Source organism: Loxodonta africana, chromosome 10, assembly GCF_030014295.1.
Source record: "Loxodonta africana isolate mLoxAfr1 chromosome 10, mLoxAfr1.hap2, whole genome shotgun sequence".
Taxonomy (NCBI): Eukaryota; Metazoa; Chordata; class Mammalia; order Proboscidea; family Elephantidae; genus Loxodonta; species Loxodonta africana.
This window is the reverse complement of record NC_087351.1, coordinates 117525084-117544609: the sequence shown is the minus strand read 5'-3', so window position 1 is coordinate 117544609 and position 19526 is coordinate 117525084. Positions and strand designations below refer to the sequence as shown.

Below are 19526 nucleotides of genomic sequence, written 5' to 3'. Positions count from 1 at the left end.
CACCAATCGGCGGGGAGGGCCGGCCGGGGAACGCTCCGCCCCCCCTCGGAGAGGTTAGGACTTCGGGTTGGTCAGCTCACCAGTGACGTATGAAATGCTTCGTCTCTTATTGGTGCAGGCGGTACGGGCGCCCGGCGCTCATTGGGAGAGGCAGCTGCGGAGGGCGGAGCGGCGGTGGGCGGGACGACGCGAAGAGCAGCGCGGAGCGCGAGGAGGTGAGCGCGGCGGAATGGCGGGCGCGGGCCGGGGCCGGAGGGGAGGCTGAGGTGCGGGGTGCGGGGCGCGGGGGCCCGGCTCCGTGTCTGCCGCCCCGACCGCACGGCCCGCCCGCTGGACCCGAGGCCCGGCGCTCACTGACGGGCGGGACGTTGAGGGGCGGGCTCAGCCGGGCCCTGGGCGCCCAGGGGCGCGCAGCCGTGGAGAAACCCGAGTGGTGGCCGCCAGGCGGGGAGGAGACGGCGGAGGGGCCCGGGGGCCCGGAGGCTCAGAGCCCGTTCTGGGCAGGGGGCGGGAAGGAAACCAAGTCCTGAGACGGCTCCGCGGGGGTGGGACGCCCCTCCCCGCAGGCCAGCCCCTGGGGCAGCAGAGCCGCAGGACGCGGAGACCAGCAGCCCCCGGGGCTTGGCGCCCCAGCGGGAGGCCGCTGACACCCACCAGGTGCTGTCAAGCCGCCGGAAGCCTCGGCCCCCACGCACCGGCTGTGTGACCTAAGCTCACGCTCGGTGCTTCCTTCCCTCTTAGCAGAAGGGGCATCATAGCGTCCTGCTGAGGTGTGAATGAGTTCATGGACCTCAGGTGCCTAGAACAGGTTCTCGAACACACTACAGGTTTAACAGGTGTTTGCGCTTGATGCTTTATCATTGTTTTTGGTGGTTTTGGGGAGAGGTTGGTGGAGCTGCATGACCCTGCTGGGAAATCCACGTAGTGATGGTAGCCTCAGAATCTAACTTGAGGGAGAGAGTGTGAATCCAGGGCAGCCCGAGGCTGATTCCCGTGAGCTGGAGGTCGACACACCTCCAGTCTCCAGCCCTCTGTACCACGGCACCCCCTCCTGGGCTCAACAGCCCGTTGCAATAGCTGCACAGAACTTAGAGACCGCTGTTGTTAGGTGCTGTCAGGTCCGTTCTGACTTGCAGCGACCCTGTGTACAGCAGAAGGAAACACTGCCCGGTCCTGCGCCATCCTCACAGTTGTTGTTACGCTTGAACCCACTGCTGCAGCCACTGTGTCAATCTGTCTTTTTGAGGGTCTTCCTCTTTTTCGCTGACCATCTACGTTACCAAGCGCGTCCTTCTCCAGGGACTGATCCCTCCTAATAACATGTCCAAAGTATGTGAGACGTAGTCTTGCCATCCTTGCCCCTAAGGAGCATTCTGGTTGTACTTCTTGCCAGACAGATTTGTTCATTCTTTTGGCAGTCCGTTGTATATTCAGTATTCTTCACCAGCATCACAATTCAAAGGCATCAATTCTTCTTGGCTCTTCCTTATTCATTGTCCAGCTTTCATATGCATATGATGTGATTGAAAATACCCTGGCTTGGGTCAGGTGCAGCTTAGTCTTCAAGGTGACATCAACACTTTAAAGATGTCCTTTGCAGCAGATTTACCCAATGCAGGGCGTCTTTTGATTTCTTGACTGCTCCATCTATGGATGTTGATTATGGATCCAAGTAAAATGAAATCCTTGACAAACTTTAATATTTTCTCCATTTATCATGATGTTCCTTATTGCTGCAGTTGTGAGAATTTTTGTTTTCTTTATGTTGAGGTGTAATCCATGATGAAGGCTGTGGTCTTTGATCTTCATTAGTAAGCACTTCAAGTCCTCTTCACTTTTAGCAAGCAAGGTTGTATGATTTGCATAACGCAGGTTGTTTATGAGTCTTTCTTCAATTTTGTCGCCCCATTTTTTTTCATATAGCCCAGTTTTTCGGGTTATTTGCTCAGCATACAAATTGAATAGGTATGGTGAAAGGACACAGCCCTGATGCACACCTTTCCTGACTTTAAACCATGTGGTATCCCTTTTTCTGTTTGAATGACTGCCTCTTGATCCATGTACAGATTTCTCATGAGCACAGTTAACACATGACAATGCATTTAAGTGTTATTTATAGTTAAATGGTTTATTAAGGAAATAAGGGTATAATTTGGGGTCAAGAAGCATATAGGCAAAATCTCCCTTCTTTACGGCAGGACAACTCTCTCAGTTCCTCCCGGCCTCCTCAGGACAGGCTCCTCGTGGGAGGCGGGAGGACAGGGACACCAGTGTCTGGGGTGCTCACACAGTGTGACATGTTGCAGTCACCCTGGGGTTCCTGGGCTTCCTGGGCTTCCTGCCTGCTTCCTTGAATCAGAGTTGGTTTCCATTTCCTGTGCTGGCCGCCCTCTGCCAGCCCCAACCCATTCTCGGCCACATGTGGCCCACATGGAGCTGCTTGGTCACCCCAGAGCTGAGTCTGCCTTGCTGCTCAGGAGCCCTCCGTAAGCCCAGGGGAGAGAGGGGTGCACTCTGCATTCAGTCCTCCAGAGTTAGGAACTCCAGTACCTGTATTCTGCTGGGTCCTGCTCCCCGGAGCCCCCCAGCGCTGCCCTGCTGCCATACGCCCTGTGGTCTTCTGCCGCCCAAGCTCACCCCCAGGCCCTCTCCCCTTGTCGGGGCTTCCATGATCCCACATGCTGGAAATGATGGCTGCTTGAAGCTAGCAAGCCACGTTACCATTCCTTTGACAAGTTGATGCTTCTGGAGGCGACACTTGTCCTGCTGGGGACATCTTTCTGTCCCCCCTTCTTGGGAAACCACCAGCTGGCTCAGAAACTGACAGGCTGTGGGCCCAGGACCCAGGTGACCAAGCGGGAGGTGAAGCCTCAAAGGCCAGCGTTCCCCACAGCAGCGCAGCACAGCGCAGGCATGTGGTTAGAGGAAAGCTGTCTGCCCAGGAGGCCCCCTCTGCAATCTCCTGACCCTGAGGGGCCCTTTCCCCAACTGTCCGGCCCAGCTTTGGACCTGGAGCATGCCAGGCCGGGCCTGGGCATCTGGGTGCTCCCAGGGGCTGGGCCTCTGTGACCTGATCCTGCTTTTGGCTCCTCTCTTGAGCAGAGTGGAGGATGTGAGGGTGCCATCCCAGTAGTAGCCTGGTTGTTGGCGTGTCAGAAACAATGTAACATTGTCCAAGCTTATCTTCTGAGTATTGCAAGGAAAAGTCTCCTCAAGCCCACAGTTCCAGAATGTACCTTTGAGCCAGGGTCGCGGAACTCTGCAAGTTACTGACAGAACAGCCTTGCTTCGGGACCTTGACCTGAGTCTGGCTGCAGCTGCTGCTGGCCTCAGTGTTCCTGCACACACCCTCTGTCCTTGGCCCCGAGGTTTGGGAGGTGGTGAGGGGAATGCAGAATGGCTCCTTGAAAGGACTTGTCTGGCCCAGGCTGGGGGCCGGGCAGCTATGGGCAGAGGGGGTGTCCAGCTTTGCCGTCTTGAGTGACATGGCCTCTTGTGCTTCCCGCCACACTGAGGGTTCAGGCCACGGAAGGGCTGCTGCTCCCCTTCCAGGGGGTCCACCCACATGCTAGCCCCCCGCCAAGTGGAGGACCTGGGGGGCTTGGAGGCACAGCCCCTGGGGCCTCGCTAGGCCCAGCCTGAGGCAGCTTTGACTGAGAGTCACTAAGTGTCTTAGTCACCTAGTGCCGCTGTAACAGAAATACCACAAGTGGATGGCTCTGACTAAGAAAGTTTATTTTCTGACAGTTTATGAGGCTAAGTCCAAATTAAGGGTGTCAGCTCCAGGGGAAGGCGTTCTCTGTCGGCTCTGGAGGAACGTCCTTGTCCTCAAGTTTGCCGGTCGAGGAGCTTCTGAGGTGCAGGGACCCCCTGTCCAAAGGATGCGCTCTGCTCCTGGTGTTGCTTTCTTGGTGGTATGAGGTCCCCCACTCTCTGCTTGCTTTCCTTTCATCTCTTGAGAGAGAAAAGGTGGTACGGTCCACACCCCAGGGAAACTCCTTTCGCCTTGGTCAGGGAGGTGACCTGAGTAAGGGTGGTGTTACAATCCCACCCTAATCCTCTCAACATAAAATTACAATAGAAAAAGGAGGCCAGCCACACAATACTGGGAATCATGGTCTAACCAAGTTGACATATATTTTGGGGGGACACAATTCAATCCATGACACTAAGGGTTCCTTCCCCAAATGTCCTGCAAAGTCAAAACCCCCTCCCCACTCTCTCCAGGACCCCAGGGGGACATTTAGGGAGAAGTAAACTGAACGACTCAGAAGATACTGCAGTCAAGAGTCCAAAACGCGTGGATCACGGATCGGATAAAGCGCCCCACGCACACCCAGAAGAGGTGAGTCTGGGGCTGCTGCTGCCCTGGTGAGAACATGATTACTTCTGGCACTTTCTACGGAGGACAAAGTGTTACAGCCATCTGGCACTGTTCTCCTTTGGGGTGTGAGGGGTGTTTTTCGAATGCATAAATGTGTGGATTGCGTCCAGGTTTCTAAGTGACCACAGGATGCTTAAACGGGGACGCTCTGGCAGCACCGTGGCCGACTCGGGGCGAGCGGCATTCTTGGTTTGCTCTTCAAACCTCTGGGTGAAGAGAGATTTGTCATGCCTCGATGGGCTCACGTCAGTGCCACGAGCCACCATGACTTCTTGACACGCGCGGCCGCCCACAAGGGGCCCGAGGCGGGCGAGCCATGTCTGCGTTCCCCCTGTCCTAGGAGATTGTTCTGCTCCACAGACAGCCACTGAGAAATGGATGTGGATCAGCTGGACCTGAACCCAAGAATTGTTGCAGCAGTTAAGAAGGGTATGTATGTGTACATGACACGCGTGTGCTGGGTAAAGCGTGTGTATCTTACACATATACACTGTGTATCGGGCAAGTCCAGTGGAACCCTGGTGTCCACGCAGCCTCCTTCCCTTTGCTGACTTTCCTAAAAGACATTTGACTCAGGCATCTGCATTGGTGCTGCCTTTTTTCTTTAACTGAAAGGGCTTTTTCAAAAATATATAAACATATATGTTTATGTGTAAAAAATCGGTCGCCATCAAGTTGCTTCCAATTCACGGCAACCTCACGTGTGTCAGAGTACACCTGTGCTCTGTAGGGTTTACAATGCCTGATTTTTCAGAACTAGATCGTCAAACCTTTCCTCCATGGCTCCTCTGGGTGGACCTCAAACCTCCACCTTTTCAGATAACAGCCGAGCACTTCACCGTTTGCGCCACCCAGAGACTCCATATTTATGTGCCTTGTGTGCCGTCGAATCGATTTCAACACATATAGCAACCCTATAGGACAGACAGTAGAACTGACCCATAGAGTTTCCTAGGCAGTAATCATCATGAGAGTCAATCGCCAGGCACATACGTATAGAGATACGTAAGCGTAAATACAATATAAATATTAAAATGTAAAAATATTTGTGTATTTTTATCAAGGTGATACATGCATGTCATCTAAAGACTGAAACAAAATTGCTTCCTACTTTTGAGGGTTTTTAGCAGGCTTTTTCTGTATTCACATCTGGGTTCCTGTTGTATGTTTGATTTACTGGTGCTATCGGTTATACACGTACTACGTCGGGCAAATCTGCTGCAAAAGACCTCTCTATAGTGTTAAAAAGCAAAGATGTCATTTCAAGGACTAAGGTGTACCTGACCCAAGCCATGGCATTTTCACTCGCCTCACGCATGCGAAAGCTGGACAATGAATAAGGAAGACCTGAGAAGAATTGACGCCTTTGAATTGCGGTGTTGGCAAAAAATATTGAATGTACCACAGACTGCTGAATAAATCTGTCTTGGAAGAAGTGCAGCCAGAACACTCCTTAGAAGGGAGGATGGCGTACGCTGCCTGGGTTTTTGCCAGCCATGACTGAACCCTTTCAAACCCGTTCAGCACCCTAGTTTGAAGAAGACTTCAGGGGATATTTCTGGCTTAAGGTTTAAAGATTATCTCCTGGCAGTCGTTTCAGGGGTTCGTCCAACCTTCATGGCTCCAGAATGTCAGGAGTCTATGAGAATTTGAAATTCTCTTCTGCATTTTCCCCCTCTTGATCAGGATTCTTCTATGGAATCTTTGACCAAAATGTTCAGGAATGGCAGCCGGGCGCCACCCAGTTCTGGGCTCATGGCCAAGGAGGCGGCTGTTCGTGGAGGTGATCTTGCATCTTTTTAAAGAGCGTATCAGTAGTTTTGTTTTTTCCTTACATTTATCTGACGATTGTCTTTTAACTAAAGCATTTAGTGGGTATGTGCTCATGGAATTACTTGTGATGTGGGTTTAAATATCCCATATTGTGCTGAGCTGCTTATCCTGTGTCTGTGTTCTTGTTTTCCTTTTTTTGGATTGGTTGAGCATATTTTTAGTGTATTTTTTCTTTCTACTAGTTTAGAAGTAATGTACTTATCCAAGCCTAGAATTAATTTATTTACCCTCCTCCCAAAAATAAAATCCTCAGAGGCTTTATTCCCCCCATTGTCTAATCATTTCATCCTTCCCACCCGGGTACTGCCAGCTGCCGCTGCTGTCCGCTTTGATGCCAGCCTGTGGTTTTCTCTTTACGCCTGCATGAGCTTCCTAGGGCTGCAGTAATGCACCAGCACAAAGTGGGCGGCTCCCAGCAACAGGAATTGATGCCCTCGCTGCTCTGGAGGCCAGAAGCACAAGTTCAGGGTGCCAGCAGGGCCTGCCCCTCCGCCCCCCCAGCATCTCCGTGGAGAACCCTTTCTTGTCTCCGGTTTCTGGTGGCCCCGGGCTCATCTTCGCACGGCTTTTTATAAAGACCCATTTAGATGGGATTAGGACCCCCTGTCCAGTGTGAGGAGACCCTGGTGGTGTAATGGTTGAGTGCTACAGCTGCTAAACAAAAGGTCAGCAGTTTAAATCCACCAGGCGCTCCTTGGGAACTCTATGGGGCAGTTGTACTTTGTCATATAGGGTCGCTATGAGTTGGAATCAACTCAACGGCAATGGGTTTTTTTTTTTTTTTTTTTTGAATCCATCGTGACCTCATGTTAACCTGATAACATCTGCGAAGACCCTGTTTCCACACAGGGTCACACTCTCAGGTATAGGGGTTAGGACTTCAACATTTCTTTTGGGAAGTTACCATTCACCGCATAATGTCTCCAAGGGTAGTCTTGCTGGTGTTTGTAAGTTAGTGTTTGTTTGCATTTCTGGGCTTTGTCTCCCAGCCCCCACCTACAGCAGCCCAGCCTCTCGGCCCTGGGCTAGCCCTTTAACTGTGTCTGGGGTGCAGGCCTGCGGGTGGAGCACCCCCATTTGTATTTGCCCAGCAGCACCCCTGCAGGCCCTCTTTCTGGCCGGCTGTGTCCAGCAGGCCTGCAGGTAGTTGGGCGCTGTCATCATGGATAGGTACCAGCCTGGCCTCTGGCCTCCACCGCTGCCGACAAGGTTGCAGGTGTCCCAGGTGAGCCAGCCTGCCCCCCACTCAGCGCGTCTTGTAGCCAGGTTTCAAAGGTGCTGCCGGTCATACTTGACCCGGCCCCTCCTGCAGGTGGGATGGGGAAGGGGCATCACTGCTTATGGAGTGCTGAGCCTCAGTGAAGGGTGGAGACAAATTGGGGACAGACAGTGATGATGCTCAATGAGTGTGATGTGTTACTGAGTCATGCACGTAGAAACGTTGACAGGGCCAATGTTTGTAGCTAAGAAAGCAACCCCCCTGCCCCCCCATCGTTGCTGTGTGCCTCTGCTGAGTGGCTGGCCTCCCATGTCGCTTCTTTCTGCTTTCAGCCAAGCTACAGTCGGCAAGGGAAGTCCTGCGTCTGTCTGGACCAGACCTGCAACGGCTGACTGGGCTCTCTGGCATCGATGCCCGGCGTGTGCTGCAGGCGGCCTCCCTGGGGCTCCGGGGAAGTGGTGTCTTCACAGGTAGGCTTGGCCGCTCGGCCAGGGCCCAGCGCTCCTGTGGGTGCTGTCCTCTGCACCCTCTCCACCATCATGGGGTATGTGTGCCGGTCCCCATCCCCCCACCTTCCCCACCATCACAGGGCTCCTGTGGGTGCCCCCCAGGCCCTGCACGTAACAGAACGGGGGGTGAGAATCTACCAGGCCCCACCACCATGGGCAGAAACCCCGGTTCCTCTCTGGGCCTTGGCCTGCAGTGGAGGGGAAGGGGCTGGCTGTCTGGCCCCGCTGTAGGTGCTCGCCATCCATAGGACCCTTGGACTACTAGAGTCACGCTCAGATGCCTGTGGCTCACCCACTGGGCAGAGCAGTGCTGGGGGCAGCCCGAGGAGGTGTCCACGTGGAGTGAGGCTCATTCTCCCCGCCCAGGGTGGCTCACCGAGGACTCTGCCAGCCTCACCTGTGACCTCACAGCCCCACGGTGTGGTGGCTGAACAAGAGGAGGCTCTGTCCTCTCAGTCCTTCTAGAACAGTCTGCCAGACTGCTAAGTAGCAGAGGTGCATGCGTCTGGATACGTGTGCATGCACGTGTGTCCACGTGGGCCTGCATCCATATACCATGACCCCACTTATTCAAGTCCAGGGGAGCCCTGGTGCTGCACCCTGGCCCATGGAAGCAGCACTGACAGGGTGGCTGTGGGTCTGAGGCACCCAGGCTGCCGATCACACAGGGCTCGTGGGTTCTCCAGGGTGGACGGCAGGGCTCTTGCTGAGTGTCTGTCTTCTAAGTCACTAGGTTGCACGCCAGGGTTGCAATGTCCCTTAAAGCCCGCTCAACCGCGCCCACGACGGCGGCAGCAGAGGGTGAGACTGTCAGAGTGCCACCCCCCGGCCCCGCTCTACACCTCACCTAGGCCACCCAGCCACCCGCCGTCTGGGGATCCCCAGGGCCTCTTCCCAGCAGCCCCTCCTGGCACTGGGGAGCCTCATTTCTCAGAAGAGCATCCAGTTGTACAGTGTGTGAGGGTTTCTGGGGAGTCCTCCAGCCGTGCGGGTCCAGGTGGGCTATCTCTGTGCACAGGGCCGTGCTTCCCCGGGGCATCTCCCCCACATCCCCTCACCAGCCGGGCTCACAGCAGGGTCCAGTGGCACCTGACGCCCCCTGTCACCCGCAGCACTCCAGCTGTACCAGCAGAGGGCGCGGTTTCCTGTGCAGCACCAGCGCCTGAGCCTGGGCTGCCCTGTGCTGGACCGCCTGCTCCGCGGTGGCCTGCCCCTCGATGGCATCACCGAGCTGGCCGGATGCAGCTCTGCTGGCAAGACCCAGTTGGCCCTACAGCTCTGCCTGGCCGTGCAGCTCCCACAGCAGCATGGTGGCCTGGAGGCCGGTGAGTGCCTGCTCCTTCCTCCTCAGGGGGTGAGGGTAGGCGGTCCTGACCCAGTGGCTTCCAGGGGTCCCAGCACACCTGCCCTGTCCTTGGGATTCTTCCCATGAGGGTTGAGGTAGTGGTTAATACTAGGGGGCCATATTCAACGATCCCCATCTTTCTCCTTCCCCTGCAGTTGGGGAGGAGGCCAGGCACAGAGCCAGGGCCTTTCAGAAGCCGGGGCTGGTGAGGTCTGTCTTCAGGACACTGACCTCCCACTGACCAGGTCTCTCCCTGTCCAGGGAGCCAGTGGAGGCTGTCACCACAGCACAAAGGGGCAGACATCCACTCAGGCGGGCACATGGGGTTGACCCGTGGGATTGCAGCATGTACACAAGCTGAGTTGTACATGTGTGCACCCACACACGTACCTAGACACATACACAGGTACCCACACATGCACACAGGTACCCACGCTCGCACCTACACACACACAGGTACCCACGCTCGCACCTACACATGCACACAGGTACCCACGCTCGCACCTACATGCACACACAGGTACCCACGCTCGCACCTACACATATGCACACACAGGTACCACACACCTACACGAAGGCACACGGGTACCCACGCACACACCTGTGCACACATCCGTGCACACCCCTACACACACACACAAGCACCCACGCACACACATGACCCACACATGCTTGCGTGCCCAGCGCATCCACACAGGCACCTACCCGCACTCACACGTGCTCACACACACGCAGCTCCAGCACTCACCTACAAACCATTCAGTCCACAGAGCCAGAAACTTTAGACAAAAGATGGTTAACTTTCTTCTCTGGGGAAGGGGGCTCGGGTGAGCCTGAGGCTGTGACCACCTGCAGCGTGTTTCCTGGGGTGTCTGGCCCGCCTCCTGCGGGGCTCTGTGGTCTCCCAGGATTGATAGCATGAGGAGGCTTCCTTCACCACAGGGAGGTTTCCGGCGGCTGGGCCTCTCGAGTGTTAAAATTCAAGGTGCCCCTACAATGTGGAGGGTCGACCAGCGAGCCTGGTGCTCGGCTGTTCCATGGTTTTTGCCAACTTCAGTGGTTGTGAAGTGCGATTCCCGTCGCCTCACTAGCTAAAGTTCACCTCCAGCCCCCAGCCCAAGTTGCTTCCCAGACGGGGGCCCCACGGAGCAGAGCCCTGGACCCAGTCAGGCCTCCCCCTCACCAGGCTTGGCACTGCTTCCTGCGTTTATCACCAACTCCAGCCAGCCACAGGGAGCTGGTGGCCCCAAAACCAGCCCCAGGCGCCCTGGGGAGCCCCGGGTTTGGGACCCCACCTGTGTGCCCCCTGAAGCTGCATGTCCTCCATGCTGGTCCTCTGCACCCCGCTGACCCCTGCATCTGGCATGTGCCGTGTATACTGGCGATGGCTCTAGGGAAGAGGTGGGGCTCCTGACAAAAAGTGGGGGAGGACCCCGGGGTCTGCTCACACAGACAGGCACTTGGCATTGCAGTCCCCCCACACCTGGCCCAGCCTTCCCGGTGGTGCCCAGCACCCCCACTGGCCAGTCCTTGGTGGGGGCAGCTCTAACCCAGCCTCGTCTGACTGGGTGGATGGGGACGCAGCCTTGTAAATAGGGTTGTCAGCTGACACAACACGGAGTGGCTATGAGGAGCCAGGGAGGCAGCCTGCACCCCCTGCAACAGCTCAGCCAAGCACCTGCCGTCCACCTTTTCCAGGGGACCAGGCCGCCCGAACCGCCCCTGCCACCCTTGGCCCCTTGCTGCCGTTCCACCCAAGCCTCAGGGACACAGTGCTGCCTGACAGATGGCCGATGGGACAGAGGGCACTGGAGGGGACACATGGGGCCAGGCCTCATGCAGACGTTGGTTTGATCCCAGATCCTCCAGGCCAGCCCTCTGGCCAGCAGGGACACAGCAGTGCTGACCAGCAGGTTTGAGGACCAAGGGGCCTCCTGATGGGTCAGCCACGTCTGGAGGGCCAGCCAGGAAAGGAGCCGGCCCCACAGGAACATGGCTGTCAGGGCAGCTCTTACCCCCCAGGACAACGTGCCAGATGGGGCTAGACAGGGGAACCCTTTGGAGCATGGAAGCGTGAGAACTGGGGGCCCCAGATGAAGTGTAGGACAGTGAGGGGCAGAACGAGACACCTGATCAGGGGTGTCTGCGCGGGTCAGCAAGTCCGTCCCCCCAGGGGCTGTCTACATCTGCACGGAGGACGTCTTCCCAGACAGGCGGCTGCAGCAGCTAATCACACACCAGCCACGGCTGCGGGCCGGCGTCCCGGGGGAGCTGCTGAGCAAGGTCAGGTTTGGGGACCAGATCTTCATCGAGCACGCGGCTGATGTGGTGAGTGTCCCCTGCGAGTCTGCCCACCACGCGGGGCTGCCCAGGTCACCAGCACCAACGTGACGTCTGCAAAGTGACATCAGCGCCAGTCTGACGTTCCCGTGAAACTGGGTGCCCCATGTGTGACTTGGCAGCCTGTCCCCAGGGGCAGTGGGGACAGAGGTGCTGGGGGGGGGCAGTAGGGGGCAGAGGCGCAGAGGCATTGGGAGGGGCAGCAGGGTCCCCTGGGCACCAGGGCCTAAGACACGCTTCCCCACACCCAGATGAGCCTCTTGCCCCACAGAAAGGCCAGGGCTGCGCAAGCTCCCTGCCCCCACCTTTCATCCCCACCCAGACCCCGCCGTGGTGGAGGCCCCAGAAAGGACACCATGTCCAGGGAGGTGGCTGCGCTCTGGGCTCCTGTCCTGGGGGAGTGGCCTCACTGGGTGTTCTGGCTGTCTCAGATGGAGCCTTGTTGGGGCACAGGGGCTCCTCACTGGTGGGAGGCTGCCCTGGTCCGGCCACGCAGACCCCCTCCTGCCAAGGCCCCCAGCCCACTGCCCTCCTCCATCTGTGAGGGCCACCTGCTCTGTGGAGTACAACGCTGGGCCAATGGAGCTGGAAACAGCTGGTTTTCCTATGGACAGACGGGGTGGCAGGGAGGGTGTCTGGCTGCGCATGAGCTGGTCAGACTTTCAGATTAGAGTGATGGCTGTTTGATAAAGAAAAGAAAAAATGGAGAATTTAGAAGGAAAAACAGGAAGTTTGAGGGCAAAACAGTACGGTGAGTCCGGCACCCTGTCCCCAGCGCCTGGGCACACCATTTGAGAATTGTCACAAGAATTTCACATGAAGGCTAGGGCATAGAAACTTTTAATTTTTAAAAAAATGTACAGTAAAATACAGTATCACACAACGCAGCGCAGGTGGAGCATGGGCACAGGCCACCTCGGACCCTGACCCAGCGCCCGTCTTCGCCCCTCATCTGAGGGTCCTGGAGAGGGCTGGCCCGAGGCGTCCAGCTGATCAGCGACAAGCTCGCGGCAGTGGATGCAGGAGAGGCCCTCGACACTGTAGCCCCTGCTCTCGGCCTCCCAGCCTCAGCGGTGGCTGCGCCCCGGCGGTCACAGGCCCGACTCCTAGTTATGCATACACAGTGCCATCCTGGGCCAGGACAGGGTTACTGGAAGAGAGGACAAGTGGTCAGGCCAGTGGTGGGTTTGACTTTGCTCTGTTCTCTGCCAGGAGAGGTATGGGAGTGGCTAACGCTGGTGTGAGCTCCCTGGAGCCGAGGGCTGGGCATGCAGGTCCAGGGGAGGCCGCTCTCCCTTAGTGCCCCCACGTCTGTAACGGGCTAACCCTGCCGTGGCCGAGACAGTGACGCGGGGTAATGGCCCAGTTTTCCTGCAGCAGAAAGCCTAGGGTGCCCACTGTCCTGTGACCTGACTCCTCATCAGCACAGGGTCTCTGAGCTTGGCCCCCGGGGTCCTCTACAGGAAGCGCCTCTCACCAGGATTGCTCTGGACCCCCACCTGCGGCCAGCGGGCACAGTCACCCCCCACCCTGCAGCCAGTGGGCATGTTCACCTGCACCCTGTGGTTCTGGGCACAGTTTCTCCCACCCTGTGGCCAGCGGGTGCTGTAACCTCCCACCCTGCGGTCATGGGCACGGTCACACCCACCCTGCGGTCATGGGCATGGTCACCGCCTGCCTCATCTCCCAGTGTGCCCACTGTGTCGGATACAGGTATGGCCAGGGCAAGCTCAGGTGAACTCGGGTGCCCTGCCTGGTGAGGTACTCACGTTAAAGCCAGCGTCTTCCAGGCCGCTGCTGCCGCTGTCGTTTTCCCCTGGAGACACCCTGGGGGTGAAGCAGAGAACGGCCCTCTCAGGAGCTGAACCAGACACTGAGCAGCCAAAACTCAGGAAGTGCCGTCCGCTGCTGGGAACCTGCCTGTCCTGCGAATGGGGGAGGGCCTTGGCCCCAGGGGACCGTGGGGTCCATCCCCAGGCAGGAGCCTGGGGTCCCTGGCCCAGGGCCTCTCACCGAGCACGTGGTTCTGCCAAGTTTTGCTCTTTTAGAGAGTGGCCCGCCTGCCCCTAATGGCCCTGGCAGGAGGCTATAGGCCAGCAGCCCAGGTGGCCCCAGGGTATGCCGCCTGTCCACCCGCAGTGCCTCCACCCCTCGGCAGTTTGCTTCTCAAGATGCTCAGAGACCAGGAGGTAGTGCCGCTCCCACCCTGCTTGGTCTGACCGGGCGGGGCTCCAGACTTCATGTAGTGGGAGGCCTTGAAGGAAGATGGCTGGCAGAGCCCCCAGAGCTGCAGTGAGCCAGGCCTCGGCAGCCTGCGGACTCTAGGCCAGCTGTGCGGGCAGCTGTAGGAGGGGCCAGGCTCACAGAGAGTCCAGGCTGCGGTCAGTGATGTGGCCACGTCCACACTTGGGTGGGTGGGTGGGTGGCACAAGGAAGCAGTGGCTCTGAGCACAGAGAGGGGGGCTGCTGGGAAGGAGCTGGAGCTCACATGATTGAGGCCTTTCCCTAAGGTAGGTGCAGGGTCCCCGTGGACCAGAGGCTGCTGGCCACTCGGTGGAGTGCTGCAGCCTCACCTGGGCCCCCAACTTCCAGGACACTCTGCTGGAATGTGTGAGCCGGCGGGTGCCCATCCTGCTGGCACGTGGCATGGCCCGCCTGGTGGTGCTAGACTCGGTGGCCGCCCCATTCCGATGTGAATTCGACAGCCAAGCCTTGACCGCCAGGGCCCGCCACCTCCAGACGCTGGGGGCTGCGCTTCGCCACCTGAGCTGCTCCTTTCAGAGCCCCGTGCTCTGCATCAACCAGGTGCACCCCCACCCTTCGCCACTGGGGTCCCTGGCCGGGCAGAGCTGGGGGCGGCATGTCCTCTGCCATGGCCTCAGTGGCTCAGGTGCCTGGCTTATCTTCCAGGTCACGGAGGTGGCAGAGGAGCAGAGGCCTGCTGGGCCACAGGGGTGAGTCCTGACACTAGGGGCCCGGTGGGGGGCCCTGGGTTCTCTGTGAGTGACCGTAGCCTGCTTTCTGACTCAGTTTCTCGGACGAGCGGGTCTCACCAGCCCTGGGGACGGCCTGGTCCAACCAGCTACTGATGAGGCTGACAGCTGAGCGTGCTCGCGGCAAGGAGGAGCCAGCCCGCACCCTCCGGGTGGTCTTTGCACCCCATCTGCCGCCCACCTCATGCTTGTACACCATTGGCGCAGAGGGTGTGCAGGGAATGCCAGGGACCGAGTCCTGCTGACGCAGCATCCACCCAGCCAGGTCCTGAGAGATGCACTTTTCTGCATGGGACTGAAGACCTAAAGCCCTGACCCACTATCCCTCGGGGCCAGTTACAACCTCTCCTTGTGCTGAAGGCCACTCCACCGCCTCCACAGGAAGGAAGAGAGAGACACATGGGCAACCCCACAGCCGAGAGCTGAGTGCCATCTACTGCCTGCAGGGGACAGGGAGGTCCACCAGGGCTTACAGCCCCCAGGGGGCTCTCTACAGCCATAACGCAGGTTCTTTGGGAACTCCACCTCCAAGGGCCTCACAGGGAGCAGCTTCGTATTCATCACCAGCCCAGGGGCACCTCCTCCCCTCCTCTGCACACAGGCCGCACCCAGACGGGAGGCAGGGTGGGCACCAGAACAGACCAGGATGTCCTGGTGAGAACAGGCAGGAGTGCAGCAGACCCTGGCTTCAGGGGCAGGAAGAGTTGGGATTTGTCACCTTTGCCACCAGCCCAGGCTGGACAGTGGAGATGTGGCTGTGGGCCTGGTGTGTGGAAGGCCAATCGGCTGTCCAGAGAGAATCTTGCTCTAAAACAGAAGTGGCCCTCCTGGCTGTCCTCACGGCTCCCCAGAGCCTGGCATGGCGTCCCTCAGGCAGGACTGCCCTGAGAACTGGCTGCTGCACCCCGGTCAGGGGTCTGATTCCAGACGCAGAGTGTGACTGTCCCTCAGTGTGGTGGTCTTGCTTTGTCTGGGCCGTGGACTCTGGGATCTGACAGCCCACCACACAGCAGGCATGTCTTTCGTGGTCCCCACTGTACCCCTGCCCCCCTGGGGCCTCACGATGCTGCCTGAGATGGTCCACGCCTCAACAGACAGACGTGCAAAACGCTGCCATCACACCACCTGCCGACGAGCACAGCTCCCACTGGTTCCTGCCCCCTCAGAATGCCCTTTGGAAGCAGGAACTGTTACCCTATCTTCAGACAAGGAGACTGAGAACAGTCACGCACCTTAGCTGCCCTCCCCCACTCCGTGACGAGACTCGGAGGCCCAGGTGACGCGGGCAGGGCAAGTGCACAGAGCAGTTCTCACCCTGGGCCGGCCAGCACTGGGCGTCACTGGGGGGCTGTGATGGTACAGAGGTTTGGTTTGCACCTTTCTAGAGCAGAGGGTTTGTCTAACATTCCCATCAGGTTTTCAAAGTGGTCTATGACCCTGAGAAGACTCAGCCACCGGTCTAAAAATGGGAAAATGTCCCTGAGTCTGGATCTTACGAGTTTTCCTACAGAGACGCAGGGGCTGCACAATGGGAAGTAAGCACTTTATTTCTGTAGTTAAATATAAACAACTGAGTAATTTTGTAAAGGAGCCGCACCACCGTTTGCGAAGTAAGACCCCAGTTCCCAGACAGCATTCAGTGAAGACTCTCCTGGGAGCCCCCGGCCACACAAGTCACTCTGCCCTACCCAAGACAACAGACAGCCATCTTGGCAGCAGTGGTTGTCCCTGAGACTGTCTGTGCGGGGTGCCCCTCCAGGGAGACGCGCCACGTGCAGAGGCCCCTGAGGAGCCGGGAGTGGCAGGCAGGTGGACGGGCTGGGAGCCGCACCTGGAGCCAGGCCTGCTGGCACTGACGCCTCCTGGCCTCAGGACTCCCATGATCATCTCCACCTGCCCGGGGGTCAACCATAGCCAGGTCTTCGGGGAGGTCATGCCTGTGACTGCTTTGTGTTATTCCCCATCATTTTATACAGCTCCCCAGCACTCCGCCAGCCCCCCTACTGGGGAAGCAGTTCTAACCAGCTCTCGTCTTTGTGACTCGTCCAGTCTGCTGACCACGCCATGTGGGGCGCTGTCCTAATACTACAGGTGGCTGAGTCAGGACCAACTTGATGGCAACAGGGTTATTTTTTGTTTTTTGGTTTTTTAAGAGCCATTCTACAGCGTTGCCAGGTCTGCTCACTGCTCAAACCTAAGTGCAAGTATGAACCCACCAGAAGGTGGCGTCGTAAGTGCGACGTGCCCTCCAAGGTAGCTAGCAAGTGATGACAACAGGACTCTGTAAACGTCTGTATCCTCAGCAATGTGTACGCTTTACCATAAACTCTGAGTTTCTAACAGTCCTAGCAGCTTTCTGACCAAAGAAATGAGAAGAGTTTTAAATTCCAGAATTCTGACTCGTAAACACGGAAGAACGAGCACTCACTCCAGTATCGTAAACACCTGTGCGGGGCACCGCAGCCTGTGCCCAGGATCCAGCAGGAAGGGTCTAGAAACTCCCCACCCCCAAGTCCCGGCCCTACCCCACAGCACTGCTCCTAGTCAGCATCCCTGTGCTCAGAATTGGCTTTCCTACTGACACCCCGTCAGCACCCCCACCTGTACTGGCTCGTCTGTTTTCGTCCATCCAGTCAGGGTACCCTAATTATGCAAAAACCAGTGTGGCTCTCAGCGAAGGGGCCTCACGAGAAGGACCATGAGGGGAGGACGACCAGTCCCCACTTCTCAGGTTTTCATTTAGATTACAGACTGCAAACAGGTTACAACCTGGGCCACTTCCATGTCCACCCAAGTTCAGAGCCAACACCACGGGGAACCATGCAGCACGCCCTCTCTGACACTGGTCCACTGGAACCCCAAGTCACACCTCCTTTCTGAAACACGGCTGTCTCATGGGGGTCCCACAGTGGTAGCAAAGGCAGCTTGTGACTCGGGGAACCAGCCAGACCTCAGGGTGGGTCAGGGCCACTGCTCAGAGTTGTCTGTCCTCATCTGTCTCGAAGCTGAAGATTAAGTCCTCAGCCCAGCCCTATTTTTACTCTCCAGGGACAGTGGGTCTCACACATGCCCCATCAGCTTCTCAGCTGCAGAAGCTCGGGACGTGGAGGTGGCTCTGGCTGTCACTGCGCACACATGCCCAGCACCCACTCCAAGATACAGCCCTCACAGAGCCACGGCGTCACCAAGGGCCGGGTCTCCTTATGTCTTCTCACAAGCCACTGACTTTGTCAGTGTCCCTACAAGTATGTAGACTGAGCTTCCGACGTGAAGGAAGCTACCTTCTCACGCCCCCTCCCTGCCCCCACGCAGCTGAACTACCTGGAACCTCTGAAGACCTGGTCTTGCTACAGCAAAGCGCCAGGTGCTGCTGCCTCCAGCACCCTCACCCTGACCCATGCCCTGCCCGAGGGTCACTGAGGAGCTGCGGGAGCCCCAGGCCAGCACGCACCGTGCGCAGCAGTGCCTGCGAGGTAAGCAGCGCCTCAAGCCCGAGGCTGCAGCACCACCTGCTTGGGTGCAGTAAAGAGCCACTTCACGAGGCCCTGGTGCCTTCTCAGTAGACTGACCACAGCTCAGACTTAGGTTCCCCTTCAGGGCAGCAGCACGGACCTCAGTATTCGAGCTTGTCCTCACTCGTGGTCCTCTTTACCGCTGTGACCTGGATGACTGCCCTGTGACTCTCTCTCTGTCCCCTCACCTGCAGCTCTTACAGAAATAATTAGAAGGCTGATTCAGAAACATCCTGTCCAAGTCCACGCCGTGTTACTTAACGGTACAGAGAAAACATTCCTAAAAGGTTAAACACACATCTCCACAAACAGAGAGGAGCCCCCAGCAGAGAAAAACCTGCGCCAGCGTGTGGACACATCGAGCAGCTCTGTGCCCGCGGAGGCTGAAACGGGAGGACGCCCGGCAGGACGCTGCCTCCTTCCTCCTGTCTCTTACCAAGCACCTCCGTCTACATTTCAGGTGTCACTGCCACAGATCATGATTTGTCATTCTAAAAGGGTATACAGCTTAAGAGTCCAGATTCTTATCGCCTATTAGAACATTAAAATTTAAACTCGATTTTGGTGTCATGGCAGAAAGCGCATGTCCGTGAGCAGCAGCCAGATCCGGGCGTAGACACCGGCCACTGTGCTCCCTGCCCGGGCACCACGCCCTAGCTGGCTCTAGCGCTCCTGGGCTGCAGAGGGGCTCAAAGACCAGGGAGCACAGGTGCAGTGTCCAGTGGTGGGGGGGTCTAGGTTAGCAGCTCCTACGCAGACTAAGGGGCTGGGCAGGGCTGGGGGTCTTGGCGCTTCTTTGGTCTTGGGGTCTATCTAGCTCTGGCTGGACCCTCAGTGAGCCAGGTCAGTGTGGCTGGCACTCAGAGCTCGCAAGTCTGCCAGACAATTATTTCGTTCCTGCATGAAAAAACAAACGGAAAATTACACTTGACGTGGTACCTCAGAGGGGCAAGCTTCAGGTGATCCTAAGCCCAACACCGACAGGTGCACCCCGGATGAGGAGATGTACCACCTACAGCCTTTTCAGAACCAAGGTCGTCCTCACCAAGGGTGCTCAAGGGGGCCGCCCAGCGCGCTCCACCTCTCAGCCTCTTGGGCCGCGGGGGAGAGGCAGGACAGTAACAGAGATGGGCCTCCGCCCTCAGCGACGGGGACACGTTTCAGTCTCTGGGTGTGGGCACCTGGGAAAGTGGGGGCTCACGAGGTGTGGCATCCAGGCAGCCTGGGCTGGAAGGGCAGCACAGGCCCTGTACCTACATGTCAGGGAGGGCCCCCCAGTGTGAATGCGAGCTGCCTGGTGCAGACAGGGCACGGTGATGGGCACTGGGGGTCAGGGCCGGCCCTGGCTTCTGAGCAGCAGCCCCTGGGAGCCACACCAAACATTCAGAAGA

At 57.7% G+C, this 19526-nt stretch overlaps 2 protein-coding genes across 22 annotated transcripts in view; one reads left to right on the top strand and one right to left on the bottom strand.

The window, feature by feature from the left end:
• The first annotated feature begins 175 nt into the window (after positions 1-175).
• On the top strand, positions 176-16965 carry XRCC3 (X-ray repair cross complementing 3). 10 transcript variants are annotated; one of them, XM_064293044.1, is made up of 9 exons: positions 176-215; positions 4228-4345; positions 4745-4813; positions 7769-7906; positions 8679-8942; positions 9058-9270; positions 11464-11618; positions 14223-14584; positions 14661-16965. In XM_064293044.1, the coding sequence occupies exons 3-9, from the start codon at positions 4759-4761 to the stop codon at positions 14866-14868; spliced, it is 1395 nt and encodes a 464-aa protein (XP_064149114.1). In that variant the 5' UTR covers positions 176-215; positions 4228-4345; positions 4745-4758; the 3' UTR covers positions 14869-16965. The 10 variants fall into 10 exon arrangements, with proteins under 10 accessions (XP_064149114.1, XP_064149115.1, XP_023402372.1 ...); XM_064293045.1 differs by lacking the exon at positions 176-215 and adding an exon at positions 567-836; XM_023546604.2 differs by lacking the exons at positions 176-215; positions 8679-8942 and having other exon boundaries at positions 567-4345; positions 14223-14435; positions 14541-14584.
• KLC1 (kinesin light chain 1) overlaps positions 12455-19526 on the bottom strand; it is an 87269-nt gene continuing 80197 nt past the window's right edge. For 7 of the 12 annotated variants that reach the window (XM_064293040.1, XM_010588858.3, XM_023546592.2 and 4 more), the window contains one exon: positions 15697-19032. In XM_064293040.1, the coding sequence (XP_064149110.1) occupies positions 18967-19032 (66 nt within the window). In that variant the 3' untranslated portion in view covers positions 15697-18966. Of the gene's footprint in view, positions 12781-13399; positions 13458-15696; positions 19033-19526 lie in introns of those variants that run through there. The other 5 variants (XM_010588859.2, XM_010588863.2, XM_010588866.2 and 2 more) reach the window with 1 other exon arrangement.

Bases quoted from the DNA above. Each gene is read 5' to 3' on its own strand.
- XRCC3 (XM_064293041.1), top strand. From the start codon at position 8,465: ATGCACGTGTGTCCACGTGGGCCTGCATCCATATACCATGACCCCACT. The intron at 8,943-9,057 runs GTGGGCTATCTC...TGTCACCCGCAG, and splicing joins CTCCAGCCGTGCGGGTCCAG to CACTCCAGCTGTACCAGCAG. The intron at 9,271-11,463 runs GTGAGTGCCTGC...CCGTCCCCCCAG, and splicing joins GCATGGTGGCCTGGAGGCCG to GGGCTGTCTACATCTGCACG.